This window comes from Salvelinus namaycush, chromosome 4, assembly GCF_016432855.1.
Source record: "Salvelinus namaycush isolate Seneca chromosome 4, SaNama_1.0, whole genome shotgun sequence".
Lineage (NCBI taxonomy): Eukaryota > Metazoa > Chordata > Actinopteri > Salmoniformes > Salmonidae > Salvelinus > Salvelinus namaycush.
In genome coordinates this window covers 12,923,989-12,950,345 of record NC_052310.1, presented here as the reverse complement: position 1 = coordinate 12,950,345, position 26,357 = coordinate 12,923,989, and the positions used below count along the sequence as shown (strand labels likewise).

The following is a 26,357-nucleotide window of genomic DNA, read 5'->3' as shown; positions in this document are numbered from 1 at the left end:
TGAAGCCAGTGACTGATGTGGTGTACCTCAATGCCATCGGAAAAGAATCCCGGAACATATTCCAGTATGTCCTAGCAAAACAGTCCTGTAGGTTAGCATCTGCTTCATCTGACCACTTTCTTATTGACCGAGTCACTGGTGCTTCCTGCTTTAGTGTTTGCTTGGAATCAGGAGGATAGAATTATGGTCAGATTTGTCAAATGGAGGGCGAGGGAAAGCTTTGTACGTGTCTCTGTGTGTGGAGTAAAGGTATTCTAGAGTTTTTTCCCTCTGGTTGCACATTTAACATGCTGGTAGAAATTCGGTCAAATGGATTTAAGTTTCCCTGCATTAAAGTCCCCGGCCACTAGGAGCACCGCCTCTGGATGAGCGTTTTCCTGTTTGCTTCTGGCCGTATACAGCTCATTGAGTGCGGTCTTAGTGCCAGCATCGGTTTGTGGTGGTAAATAGACAGCTACGAAAAATATAGACGAACACTCTCTTGGTAAATAGTGTGGTCAACAGGTTATCATGAGATACTCTACCTCAGGCGAGCAAAACCTCAAGACTTCCTTAGATTTTGTGCACCAGCTGTTGTTTACAAACGTACCGTCACCCCTTGTCTTTCCAGACGCCGCTGTTCTATCCTACCGAAAAAGCTTAAAACCCGCCAGCTGTATGTTATTCATGTCGTCGTTCAGCCACAACTCGGTGAAACATAAGATATTACAGATTTTTTATGTCCCGTTGGTAGGATATACACAGTCGTAGCTCATCTATTTTATTATCCAATGATTGTACATTGGCTAATAGGACTGATGGTAAAGGCAGATTACCCACTCGTCGTCAGATCCTTACGAGGCACCCAGACCTTCGTCCCCGATATCTCCGTCTCTTTCTCCTGCGAATGACAGGGATGAGGGCCTTGTCGGACGTCTGAAGTCAATCCTTCCCTTACGACTCATTAAAGAAAAAGTATTCCTCCAGTACGGGGTGAGTAATCACTGTCCTGATATCTAGAAGCTCTCTTCGGTCGTAAGACATGGTGGCAGAAACATTATGTACAAAATAAGTTACAAATAACGCAAAAAAACGCACTCAATAGCACAATTCGTTAGGAGATCCTAAAACGGCAGCCATCTCCTACTATTATCATGATTATCGATATTACTGGGTATTTCATCAAAGCACTATGAGAATATGGGTAGCAAATCCAGGCCCCTAACAGAGTATAGCATCCTTTTAAATCCTGTTTAAAATCAAGCATTCCCATATGGATCAATGAAAAAAATATATTTAAAGGCACAAAAAAAGCCCGTAATGGCAGACTTACTGTGTGAGGCCAAGAAAAACAATATGCTTGGCCAGAAAAGTCTGTCTGAAATACACCAAGCTAATTCCATTCTCTCTCATGAAAAAAGGGTCTGGAGGGGAGAGAAGGGGGCACAACTTCAAAACTGGCTGATAAGTTACACACTTCATTCAAATAATTTGCTTCCGAGCACTGATATATCACACATAGACTAGATTAAAAAATGACTTATGTTGCGCAGGGCCAAAGTCACAGCATTACGGAATGATTTATAGACAGTCAAACGAAACGGTGTGGATGAGAGGGGAGAGAGCAGTGCCAGTCGTCAGTCCATTTGGTGCATTAAAGTGAAGTGTAATGGTCTCACTGACTGAATGATGATGAGAAAATGGCCTCCCTGTTTGGGAGCCCTTGAAGTGATTGATAACCATGTGGATAGAATACAACGCTCTATGACCAATCATGCTTTCCGCAACTCATCGTAGGCATAAACAAAAGAGGGGCCATAGAGCGACTGGGCCATTGGCGTGGCCCATTCCCCCTGCCTGAAGCAGATACAGCTGTTTCTCAGCAAAACTCACTGTGTCGTCCAAACAGAAGCCTCCAACAGTGAATAATGGTTGTAACTCAATAGCTTTGTCCATTTTTCAAAAGTGCCCAAACACATCAGGCTTGCTTGTTTTCAGATAGGCATCTCGCATTAAGAATGACCAACAAGTCAATTAGAACTTGCTTTAAGTAATCAAAGCAATGAGTTCACGTTCTGGAAAGTGATCATCAACTGATAATAACTTGACATAGCGTCATAAGAAATAGAGAATGGTCCATCTCAGTTGATTGTGTGCGTGAGTGCAATGGTAAGAGTTCATACGGTCAATTGTGTAAGTGTTTGTGCTTTACTGTATAAGTTGTAAGTGTCTTGGTAGATATACTGCAGACTGTATACAGAGGCTTAAAGATTACTCTGGGATTTGAAGAAAATGAGCTGAAGAAATAAAACCATCTAATGAGTGGATGTAACTTTGATTCAAGACTATATGGTTTCTTTCTCTGCCTAAGTGCTAAGGGATTTCCCCTATCTACAGCCAATTATTTCTGAGTTGAAGAGAAAAACTCCAGCGCTCCTTACTGAGGCAAAGATAACTTTGGTGTATTCATAAGTGGTCAGAGAATATACCTCAAGTCTAATTTTGTATCCATAATGATTTCTTGCAGTAATAATAACACACAAAAGTAGTTTTCTAATTGGGTCACATGAAGCGAACGTTGGAGGTGAAATCCATCATGTTGATTGCTGGCTCTGTCCGTGGGTTGAGTTTCTGCAGATGTAGTGGGTCTCAGGAGAGGAGCTGCACTGCTCGGCTAGTGCTGCTCGCACTGCTGAGAGCAGCTCTTTACCTTTGTTACTGAACCCAAATGTCTGAACCCCAATGATAAATCACTCACTTTTTATGCGGAGCTCCGACAGGCCGTGGCACTGGGTCAGGCCTCTATTCAGAAATCAGACGTCTGAGCGGCCCGGCTGGACGAGACAAGGCCTGCAGAAATACACCCTGATGTGATCATTCTGTCAGCAAGCAGCCCAGGTGGTGTGTGGGGGGGGGATAAACTACTCCAGTCCCACTCGGATGTCATCTATACCCAGTAAACCCTGCAATTTGCTGAGATTTGGGCCATAAATTTGTCATAACATATCCTTTCCAGGAGGCATTCCATCTTCTGTTGGCGTTGATCGCTAAATGCGCTGCTATGCAAATGCAGGAGCTGTTCCGGATATCTCTCTGGGAGAGGAAGGCTGTCTGTCTTGCTGTCTGTTTTTCTCAGAAGGGGGACATTGATGTGAACTCTTCTCTCTGAGTGTCCATGAGGGAGGTATGGCAGAGGACCCAGTCTGGTGAGGGTCTGTGTGATCACACATGAACATCTTGGCAGGGATCAGATGAGTAATGGAGGGGTTTTCATGGCCCTTGGACATCCATGACCAAATCAGTCAGAGCGGTCATTTAGTCCTAGCCAGCAGTAAGAAAACAAGTCGAGGGGAGATTGGTGTCCAGCCAAAAGCAACATGGCGGACTCACTGTCTTTCACTCCTTGATGAACGCCCCAGGCAGATATTCTGTGAATCAAAGCATTTTCTTCTGTCCCCCTACTTCATCTCTCTACCAGAGGTGATTCATGCATGCATGATGTCATATGGAATGCCATTCGTTAAATGGTCTTATGTGTGAGGGGCCATTGTCTTGGCCAGTGTCTGCTGTACCGATTAAAAAATATGAAATTATGAACAGTTAAAGGTCCAATGCAGCCATTTTTATCTCAAAATTAATTGTTACCCTTTCTGGGTAACAATTAAGTACCTTACTGTGATTGTTTTCAATTAAAATGGTCCAGAAGAAACAAAAATAGTTTTTTAGCTAAGAGAAATGTCTCAAGCAATCATTTTTCTAGGACTGTTTTGGATTGGTCTGGGTGGGGAAGGGAAAACTGAAAACTAGCTGTTATTGGCAGAGGTTTGGAACTCGCTTTCTTATTGGTCTATTAACTAATTTACCGCCTGGTGACATCACCAGGTAGTCTTTTCAAACAGCTCTTACACTAAAAGGGCATTAACACAATTTTCACAAGTTCACAGTATTATTCCAACCTCATTGTTACAAAGGAAGTTATGGGTAGCTCTAATGGGAAGGGTCTACCATGATCGCGACACATGATGACAGCTGAGGCTGATATGATCTTGCTTGGGCTATGTAGTGAAAACCTTAAGACAATCCTTGCTTTAGTGAGTGCTTCAGGAGCAGGGGCCTTTAGTGCTGTTGCAGGACATGTAAAGCATGGTGTGAAAGGCCCCAGTGATTCCCGTCGGGCCAGTAGAAGGTATTTTAATGGCTCACTGACCCCAGTAGCCAGGCTGTCACCACCTCTCTCACAGGGTCCGCATTGTGCTGCTGTTAACTAGACATCAAGACCCCAGAAACGCAGGAGGCTCCAGCAGGCCCCTCCGACCGAGGGGCCACAAAAGAATGAAATGGAAGAAAAACAAGAGCACCTCACAAAAGGTCTTAACATCACATGGTTGGCTGGAGAGACCAGGAAGGGAGACATATCTTTACATATCGGCATGCCACCGAAACATCAATTCTTCATGCAACTCTTCACTACAAGGGAGTGCCCTGTGCCTCAGTCATTATGTGATCATCATGCCTATGGTTATCCAGAATGAAACGAAATAGACATTATAGTTCAAACAGTCAAAATGTATTTAATTAGTTAGGTTTAGAGTGTAAATGCTTTTTCAAAATGATGTATGAAAACCTTTAATAATAATATAATATAATTCCTGTTTTCATAGTTGCAATATCTAAAGCACTGTACATTTAACAGCAGCCAGCACATACAGTTATTCTACAATGGGGGAGATCTGCGGACTTGACTCTCTCGTTGGCTGGGCGCTGCAAAGCGTCACCATCTGTCACTGCTAAAGCAGTAGTCTACCCCCTGGTCTCTCTGTTAGTAAGAAAACAGTGCGGAGCAATACGCTGTGAAGTTTGCCATACGACTTACCTTTTTAAATGTTGAACTCCAATCTACATATGAGTAAAAAGAAAAACAACTAATCAAGCGCGTCCTGGAATTGCACTGCCGAGAGCTGTGGAGGATTTTTCTCACATTTTGGCACATTCAAACACTAAAGAAAGACGGTACTTGATGGAATAACTCGTTTTGCATCGAAAATATGACGAAGATATTCTTACATCTTGTGCATTTGATGTTATTTTTTCATTCCGGTATGGGGGAAGTTTTATCAGAGGAGCCATTCGAAATTACGCAGCAGGACAGCGATATCCACGAAACTACCGATGGCACCTCCTCGCGCGAAAGCGCACGGCGGGACATGGTCTCCATCAATATGTTTAAAGTCTATGAAAAGTACAGTAAGGAACCACAACGCCATCGAGACGAAAATACCGTTAGAAGTTTTAAGGCTATTCCAGGTGAGTGTTCTCCTGCCCTATGTACTGCAGTAGATTTTATGTAGGCCTTTTTAATGTAAGATGTCCTTGAGTGTCCCGAAAGCCGTCTGCTACATAAAATGTATTATTATTATTATTATATGTGCATATGTTACTGCATGACACTGTAATATCACATAACCTAATATGAAGTGGCGGGCTGCTGTAGGTAGGATGCAGCAGCTACAGTAGCCAATATCAGTTGGAACAGTACAGTAACATAAATATCATTTTGCAAGAGTCAAACGTAAATAATAAATAAAGTTTAGCTACTGAATGTGTTTAATATAAGCACCACCATGCACTGTCACTACTTGATACAAGCTCAATGTGATCAGAGAGTATAGGCTACTGTTAATATCCATGACATATTAGACCAAAGCCGATTATGACGCCATTAGAGGCACATGGAAAATTCTTCTCGTGCGCTCCTAAGCATTTCCACATGTCTGAGACCTTTTCAGGGGCAATGTTTATCTTTCAAACAGCAGTGGGAGTCAAGGGATGAAATTAAGATGATTGTTTATTGTAATCCAAATGTTGTGTATTGCAATCAGATCGTTATCATGCCATGCGGTAGCATGCACTATAACCTGCTGTATGTGATGCTATTTCACCCGTAGCTAATCATTCATTGTTTTTATGACATTATACTTTGCAGAAAAAAACTGTTGAAAGTAAGCTACATTGAAAAATAAAGATTATAATCGAAAATATTGTCACCACACATCTTTCCATTGTCTTGTCTTTTTTTTGCAGGAGTCTCCAAGAACAGTGTGTGGTTCCATTTTAACCTGTCGTCCATCCAGGAGTCGGAGGACATCCTCTCCGCCACATTCCACTTCCTGGACCAGCGTCCCCGCCACCGACCCTGGATCTGCCGGCGCTCCCGAAGCGCTTCCTGTCGCCTCCAGTGGCATCCCCCGTCCCAGCTCCTCTTCCGAGGAACGTCCCCTAACTCTGCCTTTGGCTCCCTGCTGGGCAACGTCACCCTGCCCCCTCCCAGGAGAGGGTCCTGGCAGACAAGGGATGTCTCCGCTGTAGTCAAAGAGGCCCGCATCCTGGGAGTCTTCCTCATTACCGCTGAGTTTGACTTCGGGATGAGGCCCCAGAGGAACCAGGAGCGCCTTTCTCCAGCCATTCTACCGTACGTCCTGGCGTATGCCAACGACATGGCCATATCTGAGCCCAACAGTGTGGCCATGACCCTGCAGAGGTACGGGCCTTTCCCTTCGGGCGAGGAGCCCACCCGGTCATCCAACGAATCTCCTCCAGCGTCTAGGCTGAAAAGAGAAGCATTGTCCCCCCTGGACCAAATACTGGACAATGACCTGCCTGAGGTCCAGTTCAACACCCTGAAGAGCCATGAGCTCTGGGAGAGCACTTATTTGGCTCCCAAGATCAAGCCCTCTGTGAAATATGGGCAAAAGCATGGCCAGGAGAGCAGTGAGGGGTTGAATAAGCCCCAGGTGCTGAGCTTTGATGAGAGGACCATGAAGAAGGCTCGCAGGAGACAGTGGAGTGAGCCCAGGGTCTGCGCCCGACGTTACCTGAGAGTGGACTTTGCCGACATCGGCTGGAGCGAGTGGGTGCTAGCCCCGAAAGCCTTTGATGCCTACTACTGTGCAGGCACCTGTGGATTTCCTATTCCTAAGGTAAGTTAGCGTAGTGTTTAACTTCAGTGTGTCATGTAGTATTTATTTAGTAAATAAAATGTTCCATTGTATTGAAAAGATGCTTGGAATTGCTTTAATTGATCAGATGACGAAGGGCATGCTGGATTAAATACACTACATGACCAAAAGTATGTAGACACCTGCTCATCAAACATCTCATTCCAAAATCATGGGCATTAATATGGAGTTGGTCCCCCTTTGGTGCTATAACAGCCTCCACTCTTCTGGGAAGGCTTTCCACTAGATTGCTGGAACATTGCTGCAGGGATTTGCTTCCATTCAGCCACAAGAGCGTTAGTGAGGTCGGGCACGGATGTTGGGCGATTAGGCCTGGCTCGCAGTCTAAGTTCCAATTCATCCCAAAGATGTTCAATGGGGTTGAGATCAGGGCTCTGTGCAGGCCAGTCAACTTCTTCCACACCGATCTCGACAAACCATTTCTGTATGGACTTCGGTTTGTGCAAAGGGGCATTGTCATGCTGAAACAGGAAACGACTTTCCCCAAACTGTTGCCACAAAGTTGGAAGCACAGAATCGTCTAGAATGTAATTGTATGCCGTAGCGTTAAGATTTCCCTTCACTGGAACTCGGGGGCCTAGCTTGAACCATGAAAACAGCCCAAGCCCATTATTCCTCCTCCACCAAACTTTACAGTTGGCACTATGCATTGGGGCAAGTAGCGTTCTCCTGGCATCCGCCAAACCCAGATTCGTCCGTCAAACTGCCAGATGGTGAAGCGTGATTCATCACTCCAGAGATGGCGTTTCCACTGCTCCAGAGTCCAATGGCGGCGAGCTTTACACCACTCCAGCTGGCACTTGGCATTGTGCATTGTGATCTTAGGCTTGTTTATGGCTGCCCGGCCATGGAAACCCATTTCATGAAGCTCCCGACGAACAGTTCTTATGCTGACGTTGCTTCCAGAGGCAGTTTGGAACTTGATAGTGAGTGTTGCAACTGAGAACAGATGATATTTACGTGCTTCAGCTCCCGTTCTGTGAGCTTGTGTGGCCTACCACTTCGCGGCTGAGCTGTTGTTGCTCTTAGACGTTTCCACTTCACAATAACAGCACTTACAGTTGACCGGGGCAGCTCTAGCAGGGCAGAAATGTGAGGAACTGACTTGTTGGAAAGGTGGCATGCTCTGACAGTGCTACGTTGAAAGTCACTGAGCTCTTCAGTAAGGCCATTCTACTGCCAATGTTTGTCTATGGAGATTGCATGGCGGTGTGCTAGATTTTATACACCTGTCAGCAACGGTTGTGGCTGAAATAACCAATCCACTCATTTGAAGGAGTGTCTACATATTTTGTATATATAGTGTACATGCCTGACAAACGTGATGTCATCATCATACTCCCTTGTGAAAGAGAAATTCTCTTAACTCCAGCTTATTTCCCTCTCTGGCTCCCAGGTTGCCCGGCCCTCGAACCACGCCACCATCCAAAGCATTGTGAGGGCGGTGGGAATTGTTCCCGGCATTCCGGAGCCCTGCTGTGTTCCGGACAGGATGAGCTCTCTGAGTGTTCTCTTCCTGGACCCCAGCCGGAACATGGTGTTGAAGGTTTACCCCAACATGTCTGTGGAGACCTGCGCCTGCCAGTAGAACCACCCGGAAGGAGCCTCAATGCATAATGCATGAGCCAGAGTACAATGAATCAGACAGAGTGGAGCAGAAGAGAAATTCAGTCAGTACAGTAAAAAAGACAGACATCTTTGGATGAGGCTGCGATGGATAAACCCACCATGGAGGGAGATCTGGATTATAGATAAGGGTTTCGGGTGGCGAGATGCAGAGAACGCTGTGTCTGACTATCAGATTAGTGTGATTCACACAGACATTTCTTTGTCATTCAGCAGCTCTTTCTTTGTCATTCAGCAGCTCAACTGTAGTTGAATTTGGGCCTGTATCACTGTCAGTTCCAAGTCTTCAGCCATCCAGAGCTCCTGATGTATACACGGATTCCAAAGTAACTCAAATGATGGACCCTATTGCCATGTACTGGACTTCGGTGGAAGCTGGTGGGAGGAGCTACAGGAGGACGGGCTCCTTGCAATGGCTTGAATGGAATAGATGGAACGCTATCAAACACATGGAAACAACATGTACGACTCAGTTGCATTTACTCAGTTTCAGCCATTGCAATGAGCCCGTCCTCCTATAGCTCCTCCCACCAGCCTCCACTGCTGCACTTAGACTATTGGACTCAGGTGAGCTTTAGATATGATGTCTTCATACGGTACAAGACTCAAAAGCTGAACCTCTGTAAATAATAATGTAACTAATACAACTAAATAAGACTTATTTCTGTAAATAATTGCTGGAATCTTAAACTATGTTTTGCCTGTAGTGTTCACTAGTTGTGCAGTTTGAATTAATCTGTCAAAATAAATGGTTAATACATGAGAGAATGTACTGTTACAATAAATAATTCCATGTTGTTTTCTGACAGTATACATACTGTGATGTTTTGTGGAAGATAAAATGTCATGTTTGCATAAGTTTGAATCAGGAATCCATTGTCATCATATTCAGCGAAGAAAATGGAGATAGACAGCACATTCCTGCCACCTGCTGTTTTGAAATAGAAAATTGTTTTTTAAAAATGGCCATTTGAAGAGGTAGACCTCATATTGATTGTTTTGATGTTATTGACGGAAAGATCGAGAGAGCTTAATGTCTGGTTACTTATAGACCACTAGTGCAAAGTTATTACATTCAAAATTTTCCGCATCACACTGTAGTTGATTAACGTCAAACTACCACAAAGTCTTGAGAATATTGTGCTATGTAATTTCTATTCCAACATTGTGAATTGTGCATTTATCCTTTGTTTAGGCTCTGTCCGGTTTTGATCATGTGTGCTTTAATTGCCCAAATATGGCCTAGATTGACTCAAAACTGAAATGCTCCATAAAGTGGAGTACATGTATAATGAGAACCCTGGGAGATTGGATGGTGTTGTAATCATTTTATGATGACCTTGTCCTGAGTCCTCATAGGCTGCGTTTACACAGGCTGCCCAATTCTGATCTTTTTTTCACTAGTTGGTCTTTTGACCAATCAGATCAGCACTGAAAAAGATCTGATGTGAAAAACTCTGATGTGATTGGTCAAAAAAACAATCAGTGGAAAAAAAGAGCATCCTACATATTTACAGTATTAGTCAAGCAGCTAATATTAGAATTACAGGAATGTTTAGGAAATAGGAATGCGTTACTCATTTCAGACTCAAATAAAGAAAGTACCTTAATCACCAAATCACTTGTTTATCTGGTGCATTCCTCTCTATGGAAAATGCATGTCAGAGGATATTTAACTGGCGTTTACTCATAAAGATATCCCACAGAGGGGGGTCTGCCTGAATGTATGAGAGAGACAAACACACTGTTGGAAAGTGCCAGGACTCAGGCCAATGTACTCAGACACATTGGCCTCGGATGTCACTGGATCCTAGCCACGGTGTTTACTGGTGATGAAGAAGGTGTTCTACACAAATAATTCCCCTTGGAATATTGAGTGCTGCCAATTTAACCTGTAACTAACATTTCTAAGCAAATGTGTTAGTTCGACATCTTTATTGCTTATGTATCTGAAATACTCTGAAGAAAACATGTCCTGTATCAATATGGGAAAGTTCTCACTATGTATTTTTCTGCCTCTCCTAACTTATGGTGATTTCCGTCGGCCTCAAACTATGACCCGTTAGTGGGAAGCAAGTGGGAAGAATTTAGCAAAGTGTTTGTCAGTAGTCTCGCAATTTCCAGCGCCTCTCTCATTATCGCAGTGTGTCTGTCAAATGTTTACAGAATATTCATTAACGGCAAGCGCCCTAATGATAACAAGGCCCAAATGAAGATACAGTATCAATGGTCGAGATACTATTTTGGTTGAAACGAGGCTACTGTTTACTCTAGAACATGGGAGCGGACCCCAGCTTTAGCATAGAAGAAGCTCAATTTCCACAGATTGTCACCCAAAGTCCATGTTAAATACATAGTGGGAACTGGGAAGGTAAAGTGTGTTGATTGGGAAGGATTTGCTCTGAAGATGCAATGCTCAAGGCGTTTCTTCTTCCAGATGTATCTGAGTTTGCTGGTGTCCACGGGGTCCTGTAGATGCAAGTCACTGAACGATGTCCTCCAAAGTGAAGATCCTGAGGGCTTCACTGAGACTTCCAAGCAGGACCTGGTTGAAAAGGAGGAAATGGACTCCAGGTTACAGAGCTTTCTGGGAAACATGAAGGAAGGGTTTCTGAGAGAACTCAACTTATCAGATGTCCCACAAGAGCACAGCAAGATATACCCACCGCCGTTCATGATTGAACTGTACAACAAGTATGCGTCCGACAAGTCCGCTATGCCTCGTTCTGATGTCATTCGCAGCTTCACCGTTCAAGGTATGTACATAGACAAGTCAAACAGGAATATTGGGGGCAAGACTTATGTCACAGAGTTTTTTTTATCAGTTATCACAACATTTACATACATACAGTGGCTTCAGAAAGTATTCAGAAATATTCACACCCCTTGACTTTTTGGACAATTTGTTGTGTTACAAAGTGGGATTAAAATGGATTTAATTGTAATTTTTGGTCAACGATCTACACAAAAATACTCTGTAATGTTAACGTGGAAGAAAAATTTTAGCAAATATTTAGGAAAACTAAAACACTAATATATCTTGATTAGGTAAGTATTCACCCCCCTGAGACAATACATGTTAGAAACACCTTTGGCAGCGATTACAGCTGTGAGTCTTTTTGAGTAAGTCTCTAAGAGCTTTGCACACCTGGATTGTACAGTATTTGCCCATTATTCTTTTTTAAATTCTTCAATCTCTGTCAAGTTGGTTGTTGATCATTGTCAGAAAGCCATTTTCAAGTCTTGCCATAAATTTTCAAGCTGATTTAAGTCAAAACTGTAACTAAGCCCCTCAGGAAAATTCTATGTCGTCTTGGTAAGCAACTCCAGAGTAGATTTGGGCTTGTGTTTTAGGTTATTGTCCTGCTGAAAGATACATTTGTCTCCCGGTGTCTGTTGGAAAGAAGATTGAACCAGGTTTTCCTCTAGGGCTTTGCCTGTGCTTAGCTGTATTCCGTGTCTTTTTATCCCCAAAAACTCCCCTAGTCCTTGCCGATGACAAGCATACCCATAACATGATGCAGCCACCACCATGCTTGAAAATATGAAGAGTGGTACTCAGTAATGCGTTGTGTTGGATATGTCCTAAACATAACATTTTGTATTCAGGACAAAACATTTATTTCTCTGCCACATTTTTTACAGTATTACTTACATGCCTTGTTGCAAACAGGATGCATGTTTTGTAATATTTTGTTCTGTACAGGCTTCCTTCTTTTCACTCATTTAGATTAGTATTGTGGAGTAACTACAATGTTTTTGATCCATCCTCAGTTATGTCATACAGTATCACAACCATTAAACTCTGTAACTCTTTTAAAATCATCATTGGCTCATGTTGAAAGCCCTGAGCAGTTTCCTTCCTCTCTGGCAACTGAATTAGGATGGATGCTTGTATATTTGTAGTGACTACCATAACAAAGGCTTGCCATAACGAAGGGGTTGAATGCTTATTGACTGAAGACATTTCAGCTTATCATTAAAAAAAATATATATCTTTTTTTTCTACAAACAAAAATCCACTTTGACATTATGGGCTATTGTGTATAGATCAGTGACATAACATCTCAATTTAAACAATACACAAGTCAGGCTGTAACACAACAACATGTGGAAAAAGTCAAGAGGTGTGAATACTTTCTGAAGGCATTATGTTAGTACTGTATGCTTATTAACTTATTAAGCAAGCCTGTGTGCCTCTAAGGCTATTGATTCAAATAAGTGTCATCAAATATGAAACTGCGTATGCCTGTTGCCTACTTTCGCAGATGTTAGTCACTCTGCAAAAAATGGAACAAAGTCAAAACACAGACTGCTGTTCAATGTAACTGTCCCAAATCACGAAGAGGTCACCATGGCGGAACTCAGGCTATTCACCCTGCTGGATAATAGGGCGACCTCGCCATCAACCTCCACCAATCAGATCGGGGGTTCCATAAAGGTCTATGAAGTGGAGTATAAAGGAAACAATGTCACAGCCCACTTTGTGAATGGGAAAGACGTCGTTGGGGCCCATCACTCTTGGGAAGCTTTCGATGTGACCACCGCCATCCAGAGTTGGGTCAAATCAGGCCGTGGGGCCAGTGCATTTGAGGTGGTGGTCGACAGGTGGGACTGTGGGCCTTTCAAAGGCGGAGGTTTTGACGTGAGCGTGGGTGCGGGGCATAACCAGTCAGCTGCTTTGATTGTCTTCTCTGATGACCTGGGGAGCAGGAAGAGAGAGGCCAAGAAGGAGCTGAGGGAGGAGATAGTCCATGAGGAAGAGACGGTCTTCTCAGGGAGCGACTGGCAAGGGCCCGACTTCAATGAGATCCCCGTGGACCTACACCCCAGGCGGAAGAGGCAGGGGGACACCAGTTACTGCCGACGGACCTCCATGCGCGTCAAATTCAAAGATATCGGCTGGGACCAGTGGATCGTAGCGCCCCCTGAGTATGACGCCTTTGAGTGTAGAGGGGTGTGTTACTACCCCCTGATTGAGGACATGACCCCTTCCAAACACGCCCTCATCCAAACCCTGGTCAATCTCAAGAACCCCAAAAAAGCCAACATGGCATGTTGCGTTCCCACAAAACTGGCCCCAATCACGGTCATGTACCAGGAGAATGGTGTCATCACCTTGCGACAGATGTATGAGGAGATGAAGGTGGCAGAGTGTGGATGTAGGTAGTAAGAGGTAACATCCATGGTGGTTCCCTTTACCCTTTACTGTAAATCTGTACATTCCTGTTGTAAGATGCTTTTGAGTTATTTTATTTAGTATACGCTCAGAAAATATATAAATAAAACCTGTAATTCAGTATTTATGAACTATTTATCATTATTGTAATGGTTTTAGAAAACAAAAGAGATGATAAATTGGGTCTATTATGAAGTCAGTGTTCATCAATTGTTTGATATCTATAACAAAATGATCATAATCGAAAAGAGTAGATTTTGAAAGTATTTTTTATAAGAGGGCATTTCTGTAGTGTACGCAAGAGGCGTCACTACAGTACCTGGTTCGAATCCAGGCTGTATCACATCCGGCTGTGATTGGGAGTCCCACAGGGCGCGCACAATTGTCCCAGCATCGTCTGGGTTTTGCCGGGATAGGCCGTCATTGTAAATAAGAATTTGTTCTTAACTGACTTGCCTAGTTAAATAAAGGTTAAATAAAAATGATGATTATGACTTCTAAATTATTAATTTGAATTAAACATGTAGTGTTCTCATTAGTTTCATATTAGAGGCAGAAACTGCTCTCTTCTACTGTATAAATTAATATTAATTTTGAATTTCTAAAGTTCAACTTTTGGGGATGAATTTCTTCTTTGAATAATGTGTAAAGAGCGCCCTCTAATGGTGGACAATAAACTATTTTTGTGTATATATCTTACTCTTTCATTCATTCCTTACATTTTCTTTTGACTGTTTTTGTAATTATTCAACTAAAATATTGCACACATATCTAAATATTAAGTACATGTTGATCCCGACATACTTCAGTTGTGAACATTAGTCAATGCACAATAGTCAATACACATCAATGTATTCTAATCAGAGGTGATGGTTCCCGTCCCAATGAAGCAAATGTTTGTCAGGGGATGAGGAAGCCTAGATGTAGACACTTACATCACCGCTTCACAGTAAAAATAAATATAGCCCAGTCTTAATATACACTATATATACAAAAGTATGTGGAAACCCTGTCAAATTAGTGGATTCGGCTATTTCAGCCACACCTGTTGCTGACAGGTGTATAAAATCGAGCACACAGCCATGCAATCTCCATAGACAAACATTGGCAGTAGAATGGCCTTACTGAAGAGCTCAGTCACTTTCAACGTGACACCGTCATAGGATGCAACCTTTCCAACAAATCGGTTAGTCAATTTCTGCCCTGCTAGAGCTGCCCTGGTCTGCCCTGCTGTTATAGTGAAGTCGAAACATCTAGGAGCAACAACGGCTCAGCCGCGAGGTGGTAGGCCACACAAGCTCACAGAACGGGACTGCTGAGTGCTGAAGTGTGTAGCGTGTATAAATCATCTGTCCTCGGTTGCAACACTCACTACCGAGTTCCAAACTGTCTCTGGAAGCAGCGTCAGCATAAGAACTGTTCGTCGGGAGCTTCATGAAATGTGTTTCCATGGCCGAGCAGCCGCATGCAAGATCACCATGCACAATACCAAGCATTGGCTGGAGTGGTGTAAAGATCGCCGCCATTGGACTCTGGAGCAGTGGAAACGCCTTCTATGGAATGATAAATCACGCTTCACCATCTGGAAGTCCGATGGACGAATCTGGTTTTGGCGGATGGGGCTGTTTTTCATGGTTCGGGATAGGCCCCTTAGTTCCAGTGTAGGGAAATCTTAACGCTACAGAATACAATGACATTCTAGACAATTCTGTGCTTCCAACTTTGTGGCAACAGTTTGACTGGCCTGCACAGAGCCCTGACCTCAACCCCATCGAACACCTTTGGGGTTGAGGTCACCTTTCCATTCAAAAACGATGTGACATCTGATTTTAGCCTAGTTAACAGAGTCCACAATTGCCTAAATTAGTTCCTTCCCCTGATGACTTCCTCACTATCCATTTTAGCGCCAAGCATGCCTTCCAAAAAGGGTCCTTGCTTTCTGGATCCTTGGGACGTCCCTACCCCATTAAAATGGTTAGGGTTAAGGTTAGGCTTAGGTAATGGTTATGGGTAAGGTTAGGGTTAGGGTTAGGGTAGGGATTAAGGTTAGGGTTTAGGATAGGGACGTCCCAAGGATCACGGATAACGCTAACCCTCCCAAATGACACAGTGAACAATGTACCAGAGTCTTAAAATGAGATTCCAGGTCCTGATTGGTCATGAGGAATCGCCAGACGGGCTTATGTAAGAATGGGTATTAGAAGTTAAGGCAAGATTAACGGTACACACCGTGCTGCAGCATTAGACGATATGTAGTTGCGTAATTCTGTGTTGTAAAAATTCCCAGTGATAAATTTCAGTTTTGAACTCACTCAACCCTAAATGCTATTCACCGTTGATAAATTAACACAGGGGAAATGCCATTCAAATCAGTGAGTGAAAATCTGGATGCAAACATGCAATGTAAATAGTGAATATATAAGTATTTTCAAACAAATGGTAATTCATGTTCATTTTTATAATCATTGCTGTTGAATCTTCAGTTTCCATCCTGCATTCTGTGTTTAAGGCAGCGTATCAGGAATACACACGTGAACACAAACTGTGTAATCATGTCATCCACTCCGCGCCCCAGACATGACCTCACAAAGCATGGCCCTATTCTCCACCTGGCCAAACCACAATGTTTTCATAAGTGATTGTGACTTTCACATGGGGCTTTCATACTAATCTGGTAGTCTTTCACTTCTTTAATCTGACCTAATCTCTTGTCATATCTCATCCCTTTTCTCAAGAAAATGAGTATGACATGGTAGTAGTGCATATCATAGAAATTCCAAAAAAGAATATGGAATGCAAAGGTTTTGTATTTGATGCCTAAAACGAAATACTGTACATCCACACAGAAGCATTCACAGTAATAAAACAAATGAAATAAAGCAAGCAGAAAAAAGGGAAACTCCAATAATCCTGTGGCATCCGCAAATATGTACATTATAATACCTTTGATGTAAAATCTCCAATTCAAAATTTTTATCTGTTACTGTCTGGCGGATGCACCGCAGATAATACGATTAAAGGTTTATTGGGAACAAAAGCCTCTTACGTCATTGTTTCTGTCCGAAACCTGGCGGTTGAAACATTCTCTCTTAACAAAGGACTGCCCTTCTGAATGAATGGACAAAAAAGCAGGATAACACAGATAAAATATAACATTCTCCGCAGTAATGGCAGGAGGTCGGTTCTCACCAGCACTGCTGGTGCTTCTTTGCCATGTTCTCTTTGGCAGCTCTTCCTTCCAGCCGGCTCTGGTGCTGGACATGGCAAAAATTCTCCTCGACAACTACTGCTTCCCTGAGAATCTGGTTGGCATGCAGGAGGCCATTCAGCAAGCCATCAACAGTGGAGAAATCCTCAAAATATCTGACCGCAAGACCTTGGCATCTGTGCTGACAGTTGGTGTGCAGGGTGCACTCAATGACCCTCGACTAACTGTGTCCTTCGAGCCAAACTTTGTCCCAGTGATGCCGCCCGCCCTCCCTTCTCTCCCCACTGAGCAGCTCATCCGTCTGGTCAGGAACTCTGTGAAGCTGGAGGTCCTGGAGAACAACGTGGGTTACCTGAGGATCGACCAGATCATAGGGGAGGAGACGGCCGCCAGGCTTGGCCCGCTGCTCCGGGACAACGTCTGGAACAAGGTCGCCAACACCTCCTCGTTAATCTTTGACCTGCGCTACAGCACAGCTGGGGAGCTGTCCGGAGTCCCGTTCATCATCTCCTACTTCTCCGACCCAGAACCTCTCATTCACATTGACACTGTGTTCGATCGACCCTCCAACACCACTAAGGAGCTGTGGACTATGTCATCTATCATGGGAGAGCGGTACGGAAAGCGAAAAGACCTCATCGTATTAACCAGTAAGCGTACTATGGGTGCGGCTGAGGCAGTCGCCTACACTCTGAAGCATTTGAAGAGGGCGAACATTGTTGGAGAGAGGTCAGCCGGGGGGTCAGTGAAAGTGGAGAAGATAAGAATAGGAGATTCTGGTTTCTACATCACAATTCCAGTGGCCAGGTCAGTGAACCCAATAACAGGCCAAAGCTGGGAAGTGAGTGGAGTATCTCCCTCTGTAAATATCAATGCCAAGGAGGCTGTTGCTAATGCCCAAAATCTACTGGCGGTCAGGAGTGCCATTCCAAGGGCCATCCAGAGCGTCTCTGACATCATCAGGCAGTACTACTCATTCACAGACAGAGTACCGGCTTTCCTTCAACATCTGGAATCCACTGATTTCTTCTCTGTCATTTCAGAGGAGGACCTGGCGAATAAACTCAACAACGAACTGCAGTCTGTGTCAGAGGACCCTCGTCTGATGATCAAACTGACCCAAGATCACCCGATTATCATTGAGGAAGACTTTGAACCTGAGAACATAACAGGTGATCCAGCATTTCTCAGGAACCTGGTGGATACAGTCTTCAAAGTACGCATCCTAACTGGAAACACTGGTTATCTCCGCTTCGACAAGTTTGGAGACGTGTCAGTGATGGCCAAACTAGGAGAGCAGATTGCGCAAAAAATCTGGGAGGCCCTCAAAGACACAGAGAACCTCATCATCGACCTGCGATACAACACAGGCGGGTCCTCAGCTTCAATGGGCATCCTGCTCTCTTTCCTCCAAGACCCGTCACAACAGTTCCACTTCTTCACCATATACGACAGGATCCAGAACACCACCACTGAGTTTAACACGCTTTCTGGCCTCCTAGGCCCACCCTACGGGTCTAAACGTGGAGTGTACATCCTGACTAGTCACTATACCGCCAGTGCAGGAGAGGAATTTGCTTATCTGATGCAATCGCTGCACCGTGGCACCCTCATCGGGGAAATCACATCTGGGACCCTTATGCACTCCAAGTCATTCCAGGTGGAAGACACAAACATTGTCATCACCGTCCCCTTCATAAACTTCATAGACAACAACGGGGAGTGCTGGCTAGGTGGAGGCGTGGTCCCCGATGCCATAGTGCTTGCTGAGGAGGCCGTGGACCACGCCCATGAGATAATAGAGTTTCACAAGGAGGTTCTGTCACTGGTGGAGGGGACAGGGGAGCTCTTGGAAGTACACTATGCCATCCCTGAGGTCGCCAACAAGCTCAGTAGAGTGCTGCTCACCAAATGGGCCGAGGGCTCATATCGATCGGTGGTCGACTATGAGTCTCTGGCATCCCAGCTAACAGCTGACCTCCAGGAGACGTCAGGCGACCACCGGCTGCACATATTCTACTGCGACATCGAAACCGAGTCTCTGCATGACATGCCAAAAATCCCGACAGCTCAGGAGGTGGGTTACATCATTGACACGCTGTTCAAGATCGAGGTGATGCCCGGGAACGTGGGCTATCTGAGGTTCGATATGATGGCAGACATAGAAGTGATGAGAGCCATCGGCCCTCAGTTGATCAAACTGGTGTGGAGCAAGCTGGTGAACACGGACACAATGATCATTGACATGAGATACAACACAGGTGGTTACTCCACAGCCATACCGCTCCTTTGTACCTACTTCTTCGATGCTGAGCCCCTGAGGCACCTTTACACCGTCTTTGACCGCTCTACAACCACCATGACCGAGGTCATGACCCTGCCTCAGATCCAGGGTCAGAGGTACGGTTCCACCAAGGACATCTACATCCTTACTAGTCAAATGACAGGGTCAGCTGCCGAGGTGTTCACGCGGGCCATGAAGGACCTGAACAGGGCGAAGGTGATTGGGGAGCCGACCATCGGAGGATCCCTGTCCAGCGGCACCTACCAGATCGGGAATAGTATCCTGTATGCTTCCATACCTAACCAGGTGGTCCTGAGTGCTGTTACTGGGAAGGTGTGGAGTGTCTCTGGGGTCGAGCCACACGTTGCTGCCCAGGCAAATGATGCTCTGAGTGTTGCACAGAGAATCATTGCAGCCAGGCTTTTAAAGCAAGATAAAGGGAAATAGTGGTCATGTTTTAATTTCTCTTTCCTTTCAATGTTTACTTTGTTTGTCCTGTATTTGGAATTATGTTATTTTTCCTGTGTAATTTCTAACAGAAATGTGATTTATTATCATCATTTTTCTGTAACCTGACATAATGTATCTGTGGTATAATATATCCACCCCAAGGAAAGCTATTTTGGTTCTCTTAATCGAAATCTTAAAATAGTAGATTGCACATTATTATTCAGGCACCTTATGAAAGCGTTCTTTTTGCACCTGAAAATATACAGATCAATAACTGTCGCAGCACTGGGATGAAATGAGTTGCCTTCGATGAATTTGACCAACCCCTCTGTGCGTCATTTTGTTTGAGAAATTGGATTAGATTTAGAAGTAAATCCTCTTGTTTATATTTTATGAATATCTAAATGTATTTTTAATCTCTTCGATGTAACTCTTTGGGCTACATCTGTGTTGGCCTAAATATGGGTGAGGAAACCAAGTTGATATTTTATTTCATTGTACTGTCATGGACTTCATTTGATTATCGCAAATACTTTATACTTCTATATTAATCTGCTTTTAAATGCATTTGTTATTTGTCCTTTTCTTCATTTGTTAAGTCATGCAATGTAGAAGAGTCTTTAGCCAGTCAGTAGAGGGAGCATTTCCCATACAAACCTGTAGTGGACTACTGTACTCAGTTCCCTACTGTGTAATAGCATCAATGATAACCACATGAACTCATTATGAATAGTGTAATATCGGTTAACCTAGTTTCACGTAATTGGTCAAATGCTTGATTAAGTTCTGGGCTCATACATGTTAGGAGAAAAGAGAACAAGGATCGGAACCAAGAGCATCCCTTTTTATCATGGCAGATCTACGGTTCCATTTATGTTTACGTAGTCTGTCCACAAGAAATGATGAATAGTGTCATGACCAAATGGAGGCCATATACTGTAGCTTAGAAGAGAAAACACAAATGTTCTATTTTACGCTGGTATAGTAGATGGAATATAACTGTAGAGCAAATGTTATTGGTTCCTGGTAAGTTTCATTTGATTTTTAATCAACACTAAACTGTTAAATAAACTTGTGAGTTATTGATTACCTGAGATGAACTGTTCAGAGCTCAATGTCATATTTACAGACCATAATATTGGGTCAGCCAATGGGAAATTAAGAAAGGGGGGGGGGGGGGGGGGGGGGTGGACGACTTGACTATTTTATTTTCTAAGTTTTAAGAATAAATTCTAAGTATAAGTTCTATGTCCTAAGTATAAGTTCTATGTCCTAAGTATAAATTCTATGTTCTAAGTATAAATTCTATGTTCTAAGTATAAATTCGATATTCTAAGGATAATGCTGAGTGTGAGATTAGACTCCTAAATATGGTATAAGGACAGTCACAGGTAATATTACACTTAAGATCAACTTACTGACCAACAGAAGGCCTAATTATAAGGTACAAAATATATATATATATATATATATATATATATATATATATATATATATATATATATATATAGTTAACATTGATCTTCAATCAGTGAGATTTTTTCTTCAAATGAAAAATATTCATAAATGTATACAGTAATGTGAATACTTTCCACCAAGTATAATCACAGCAGATATTTGTGTCTAGTCAAACCTTACCTCACATGCATAGCACCAAAGATATATTTAACATCTACATCTTGGGCAACATGTTGCACCTACATTGTTAGCTTGTTATTGTCTTACCAAAGTACTCAGGATAATACGATTAAAGGTTTATTGTGAGGAAAATCCTTGTGTGTGTTAACAGAAACTTTCAGGAGAAACAGTCTCATTTGACCAAGGACCTCTTTGCAGACGTACGTTCCACCGCAGAGCAGCTACTACTGTGGTTTACTGCAATCTAGAAACCCGACAAGATGGCAAAGTCTCTCCTCTTGTTGGCATCGGTGCTGGTCTTCGGCAATGTTGCCATCCACAGCGCTTTTGCACCCGACCTGATTGTAGACATGGCTAAAATTCTCCTGGACAACTACTGCTCTCCGGAGAAGCTGACTGGCATGCAGGAGGCCATCGACGCTGCGAGCAGCAATACAGAGATCCTCAGCATCCCTGACCCCGACACTCTCGCCTCTGTCCTGACCGGCGGGGTCCAGAGTACCATCAACGACCCCCGACTGGTCATCTCCAATGAGCCCAACTATGTCCCTGCGGTGGCCCCTGCCCTGCCACCCCTGCCACCGGACCAGCTTATCGGCGTGCTCCAGAGCTCCATTAAGCTGGAGGTCTTAGAGGGCAACATCGGCTACCTGAGGATCGACCACATCATCGGGGAGGAGTTGGCCGACAAGATCGGCACCCTCCTCCTGGAGCTGGTCTGGAAAAAGATTTTGCCCACGTCCGCTCTGATCTTTGACCTCCGCTACACAGGCAGCGGGGATCTGTCGGGCATCCCATACATTGTGTCTTATTTCACCGACGCCGAGCCTCTGATTCACATCGACAGCGTGTACGACCGTCCCTCCGACACCACCACCGAGATGTGGTCCATGCCCACACTTCTGGGCGAGAGGTACGGAACCAAGAAATCCCTCGTCATCCTGACTAGTGCAAACACCAAGGGAATTGCAGAGGACGTCGCCTACTGTCTGAAGAACCTCAAGAGGGCCACAATTGTTGGGGAGAAAACCGCTGGCGGGTCCGTGAAAATTGACAAGATCAAGATTGGGGACACAGACTTCTATGTCACAGTGCCCTCGGCTAAGTCCATCAACCCCATCACAGGGAAGTCTTGGGAGGTCACCGGCGTGACGCCCGATGTTGAGGTCGATGCTGAAGATGCCCTGGCTGTTGCCATTAAGATCATTAACCTACGTGCCGAGATCCCTGCCATCCTCGAGGCAACTGGAGCTCTGGTGGCCGACAACTACGCCTTTGAGAATGTGGGAGCGGACGTTGCAGAGAAGCTGGCGGCAGCGAGCGGCGACTACAACTTGATCTCTTCAAAGGTGGATCTGGAGACGAAACTCTCCGCTGACCTCATGAAACTGTCTGGAGACAAGTGCCTGAAGACCACACACAACACCCCACCCCTGCCACCAATGGTAAGACACATTTTATGTTGTATTGTATTTATAGCCAATGTAATATATTTATCTATAGAGAATACTTTTATGTGAATCCAGAGAGCAACTTTTTTTTAAATGAATATTTGCCTGAAAAAAAAGTATGTTGAATTTCAGTATTAATTAGGGGGACAATTTTGAGACATTTATGTTGATTTCAGAACCCATCTCCAGAGATGTTCATTGAGCTGATCAAGGTCTCCTTCCACACGGATCTGTTTGAGAACAACATTGGCTACCTGCGCTTTGACATGTTTGGTAACTTCGAGGAGGTTCAGGCCATTGCCCAGATCATCGTGGAGCATGTGTGGAACAAAGTTGTTAACACTGACGCTCTGATTGTTGATCTCAGGTACAGATGTAGGATCTTAATTTCATCACACCGTTGCAGAAGAACTTTCCGGAAATGTAAAACTAGTTGTGTATATGAGGTTTAAAAAGGCTTCTGAAGTTTGTAATTTCCACTTTGAAATTTCAGACTTGATTTTCCCTTATGAAAAATGTATCAACCCCTACAAAAATGTTCATTAATTATAATCCCCATAATAATTCACATTTACTGTTGCTGCATGATTATTTTCCTGCTGTGGCAAACTGGCGCAAATTAAGATCCTACATCTGTAGAACTTCTCTTTATAGTGAAAATCAAAGCTCAAATTACGAGCATATTAACTAGAGGAACATATTTATGTTCACCAAGATGAACAGAGTTACAGAGTGGCTTACCATTTAGTTGGGTTAAAATGGGGACAGTTGCACCATAGGGAAAGTTTTATTTACAACATGTTCATCTTTTATATTGAATGAGTTTGTATAATTGATTTTGCAGGAACAACGTTGGCGGGGCCACCACTGCCATTGCGGGCTTCTGCTCCTACTTCTTTGATGCAGACAAGCAGGTCTTGCTGGACAAACTGTACGACAGACCGTCTGGCACCACTAAGGAGCTGTGGACTCTACCTGAGCTCACAGGTTAAAAAAACTCCCAAGTTTCATAATGTGCACTGTGTAATGAGTTTATCAATTTGGATTCATCCGAACACATCTGTGTGCTGTCAGCAGATGAAAATGACTCTCATCTTCTCTCTCAGGTGCGAGGTATGGCTCCAAGAAGAGCCTGATCATCTTGACCAGCAGAGCCACGGCCGGCGCCGCCGAGGAGTTTGTCTACATCATGAAGAAGCATGGTCGGGCCATGATCGTGGGCGAGACCACCAACGGTGCCTCACACCCCGCTGAGACCTTCCGCGTGGGCGACAGTGATGTGTTCCTGAGCATCCCCACCACCCATTCAGACACAGCCCAGGGCCCCGCCTGGGAGGGTGCCGGAGTCACCCCTCACATCCCCGTGCCCGCCGACGCAGCCCTGGACACCGCCAAGGGCATCCTCAACAAGCACTTCGCCGGTGCAAAGAAGTGAAGGCTCCAACCAACGATGTTGGCAGCCAAAGGCGTTTAGGATCTTATGTTCTCAGAGGAGAGAAGTGTGTAGGGTACCGTTACATGTAATTGACCAAATTTAGGCAACCAGCCTCTGCACCTAAGCCTTCTTTCTGTAGCCTGTTCTCGTTTTGCAAGAAAATGTGAGAGGTTCTGAACCAGATTGTGGTTTGTTTTTACTTATAGTTTTTACTTCTGAAAACTACTGTGATTGCAGAATGAGTTAAGAACGTGTGAGTGATTTGAAATGTTATACTGACATGTGACTCTTAAAGGAGTGGTTCAGAAACTATTTTTTTGTTTGAGTTACTGATCCACTAGCCTTTGTGTCAATGATTTGTCAAAGCAGCTTCGATCTTTGGCTGTCAAAAATAATGTGAATTGTAAATTGTGCGAGAACAGGAAAGCTGAAACTAGTTTAAAAAGCAGCAGTGGATCAAGCGCTGAAATATTTGTAATGACATATTTGCTTTTCCTATGATATTCTTATATAATTTCAAGTAACATTGTTAGGACCTTTACAAACAAATTGTCCTGTCTGTTGGGGGAGCACTCTTAAATTTGATGCAGGGTCTTTTTGCTGTGTATGGGAAGTAGCGTTGTGTCCATACATAGTGACTTGCCATGTGAGGACATTTGGGTTGTATCAATTCCAATGATGGGACACAATAAAGGCAATGGAAACACAATAATACATCTGTGTATTGTTTTATAACAGAGGTTATGAGTTGATCAAGAAAACCAAGCAGCTTTTTATATTATACAACACCAAACACATTAGAAATACTACAATTCCTACCAGATTTTCTCCCGATGGCAATTAAACACACCAACAAAATGGAATCAATCCCAGCCATTGTTACACGACTTTCCGTTACAGCCTCTTGTAATAATCCAAACCAACAAATTAGTGAGATTATGCCTGAGATAAACTGTATTTCAGCTCTAAGCAGCAAAAGCATTTTACAAAAACGACTCATTCAGATGAGAATTTAAAACCTGAGAACAATGATCAGTCTGTCAATTCAAGTAATACTTACCCATTCTAGTTGCTTTCTGCAGTTTCAATTTGGTCTGTAATACACAAACACAGTTTATTAGTATTCTGTTAGAGGATATATTAAATCAGCCAATATAATTCAATTGGCTCCCTTTGTCCCTTTTCAATCTACACCATTCTATTCAACCACTGGGATGCAAATCCATTCCACCCAGGAGATGGCAGTGCAGCTGTAACATCTCAGAGGCACATACAGATACTGATCAGTGAGAGAGTGAGAACAGACCAGCTTTTGGCAAGCACACTTTCAAAACACAAGGATTTAACAGGATACGTTATGCAGGGAATACCACCGTACATAAACACGTGCAGAGCCAAGGGACAAGAGAGACAACACAACACTACATAAAGAGAGACCTAAGACAACAAAACAGCCAGGCAGCAACACATGACAACACAGCATGGTAGCAACACAACATGACAACAACATGGTAGCAAACACAACATGGTAGCAGCACAAAACATGGTACAAACATTATAGGGCACAGACAACAGCACAAAGGGCAAGAAGGTAGAGACAACAATACATCACGCAAAGCAGCCACACCTGTCAGCAAGAGTGTCCATGATTGAGTCTTTGAATGAAGAGATGGAGATAAAACTGTCCATGATTGAGTCTTTGAATGAAGAGATGAATGAAGCTAATCACAGACCACATACAGTAGCTAAAGTTTAGCTGTGTGTGTGTGTGTGTGTGTGTGTGTGTGTGTGTGTGTGTGTGTGTGTGTGTGTGTGTGTGTGTGTGTGTGTGTGTGTGTGTGTGTGTGTGTGTGTGCCTGCGTGCCTGCGTGCGTGCGTGCGTGCGTGCGTGTGTGTGTGTGTACAGTGTGTGTGTGTACAGTGTGTGTGTGTACAGTATGCGTGTGTGTACAGTATGTGTGTGTGTACAGTATGTGTGTGTGTGTGTTCTGTGTTTCATGATCTGTATGCACTGTATGTTTCCATTGTGTGAAAAAGTAAGCTTGTCATACGCCTACATAGAGTAATGGGAAAAATGATCAATGGAGAAAT

General features: G+C 43.8%; 3 protein-coding genes across 3 annotated transcripts; all 3 read left to right on the top strand.

The window, feature by feature from the left end:
* The first annotated feature begins 5,054 nt into the window (after positions 1-5,054).
* Positions 5,055-8,583, top strand: LOC120045447 (growth/differentiation factor 10-like). Its single transcript, XM_038990331.1, has 3 exons — positions 5,055-5,312; positions 6,072-6,956; positions 8,392-8,583. Exons 1-3 carry the CDS (start codon positions 5,058-5,060, stop codon positions 8,581-8,583), a joined length of 1,332 nt encoding a protein of 443 aa, XP_038846259.1. The 5' UTR covers positions 5,055-5,057.
* Positions 8,584-10,816: 2,233 nt separating this feature from the next.
* On the top strand, positions 10,817-14,494 carry LOC120046174 (growth/differentiation factor 2-like). The gene is made up of 2 exons (XM_038991191.1): positions 10,817-11,377; positions 12,890-14,494. The coding sequence occupies exons 1-2, from the start codon at positions 11,029-11,031 to the stop codon at positions 13,789-13,791; spliced, it is 1,251 nt and encodes a 416-aa protein (XP_038847119.1). The 5' UTR covers positions 10,817-11,028; the 3' UTR covers positions 13,792-14,494.
* A 2,299-nt stretch (positions 14,495-16,793) lies between these two features.
* LOC120046173 (retinol-binding protein 3-like) lies at positions 16,794-24,975 on the top strand. The gene is made up of 5 exons (XM_038991190.1): positions 16,794-19,625; positions 22,511-22,825; positions 23,008-23,198; positions 23,676-23,818; positions 23,938-24,975. The coding sequence occupies exons 1-5, from the start codon at positions 16,968-16,970 to the stop codon at positions 24,264-24,266; spliced, it is 3,636 nt and encodes a 1,211-aa protein (XP_038847118.1). The 5' UTR covers positions 16,794-16,967; the 3' UTR covers positions 24,267-24,975.
* The last annotated feature ends 1,382 nt before the right edge of the window (positions 24,976-26,357 follow it).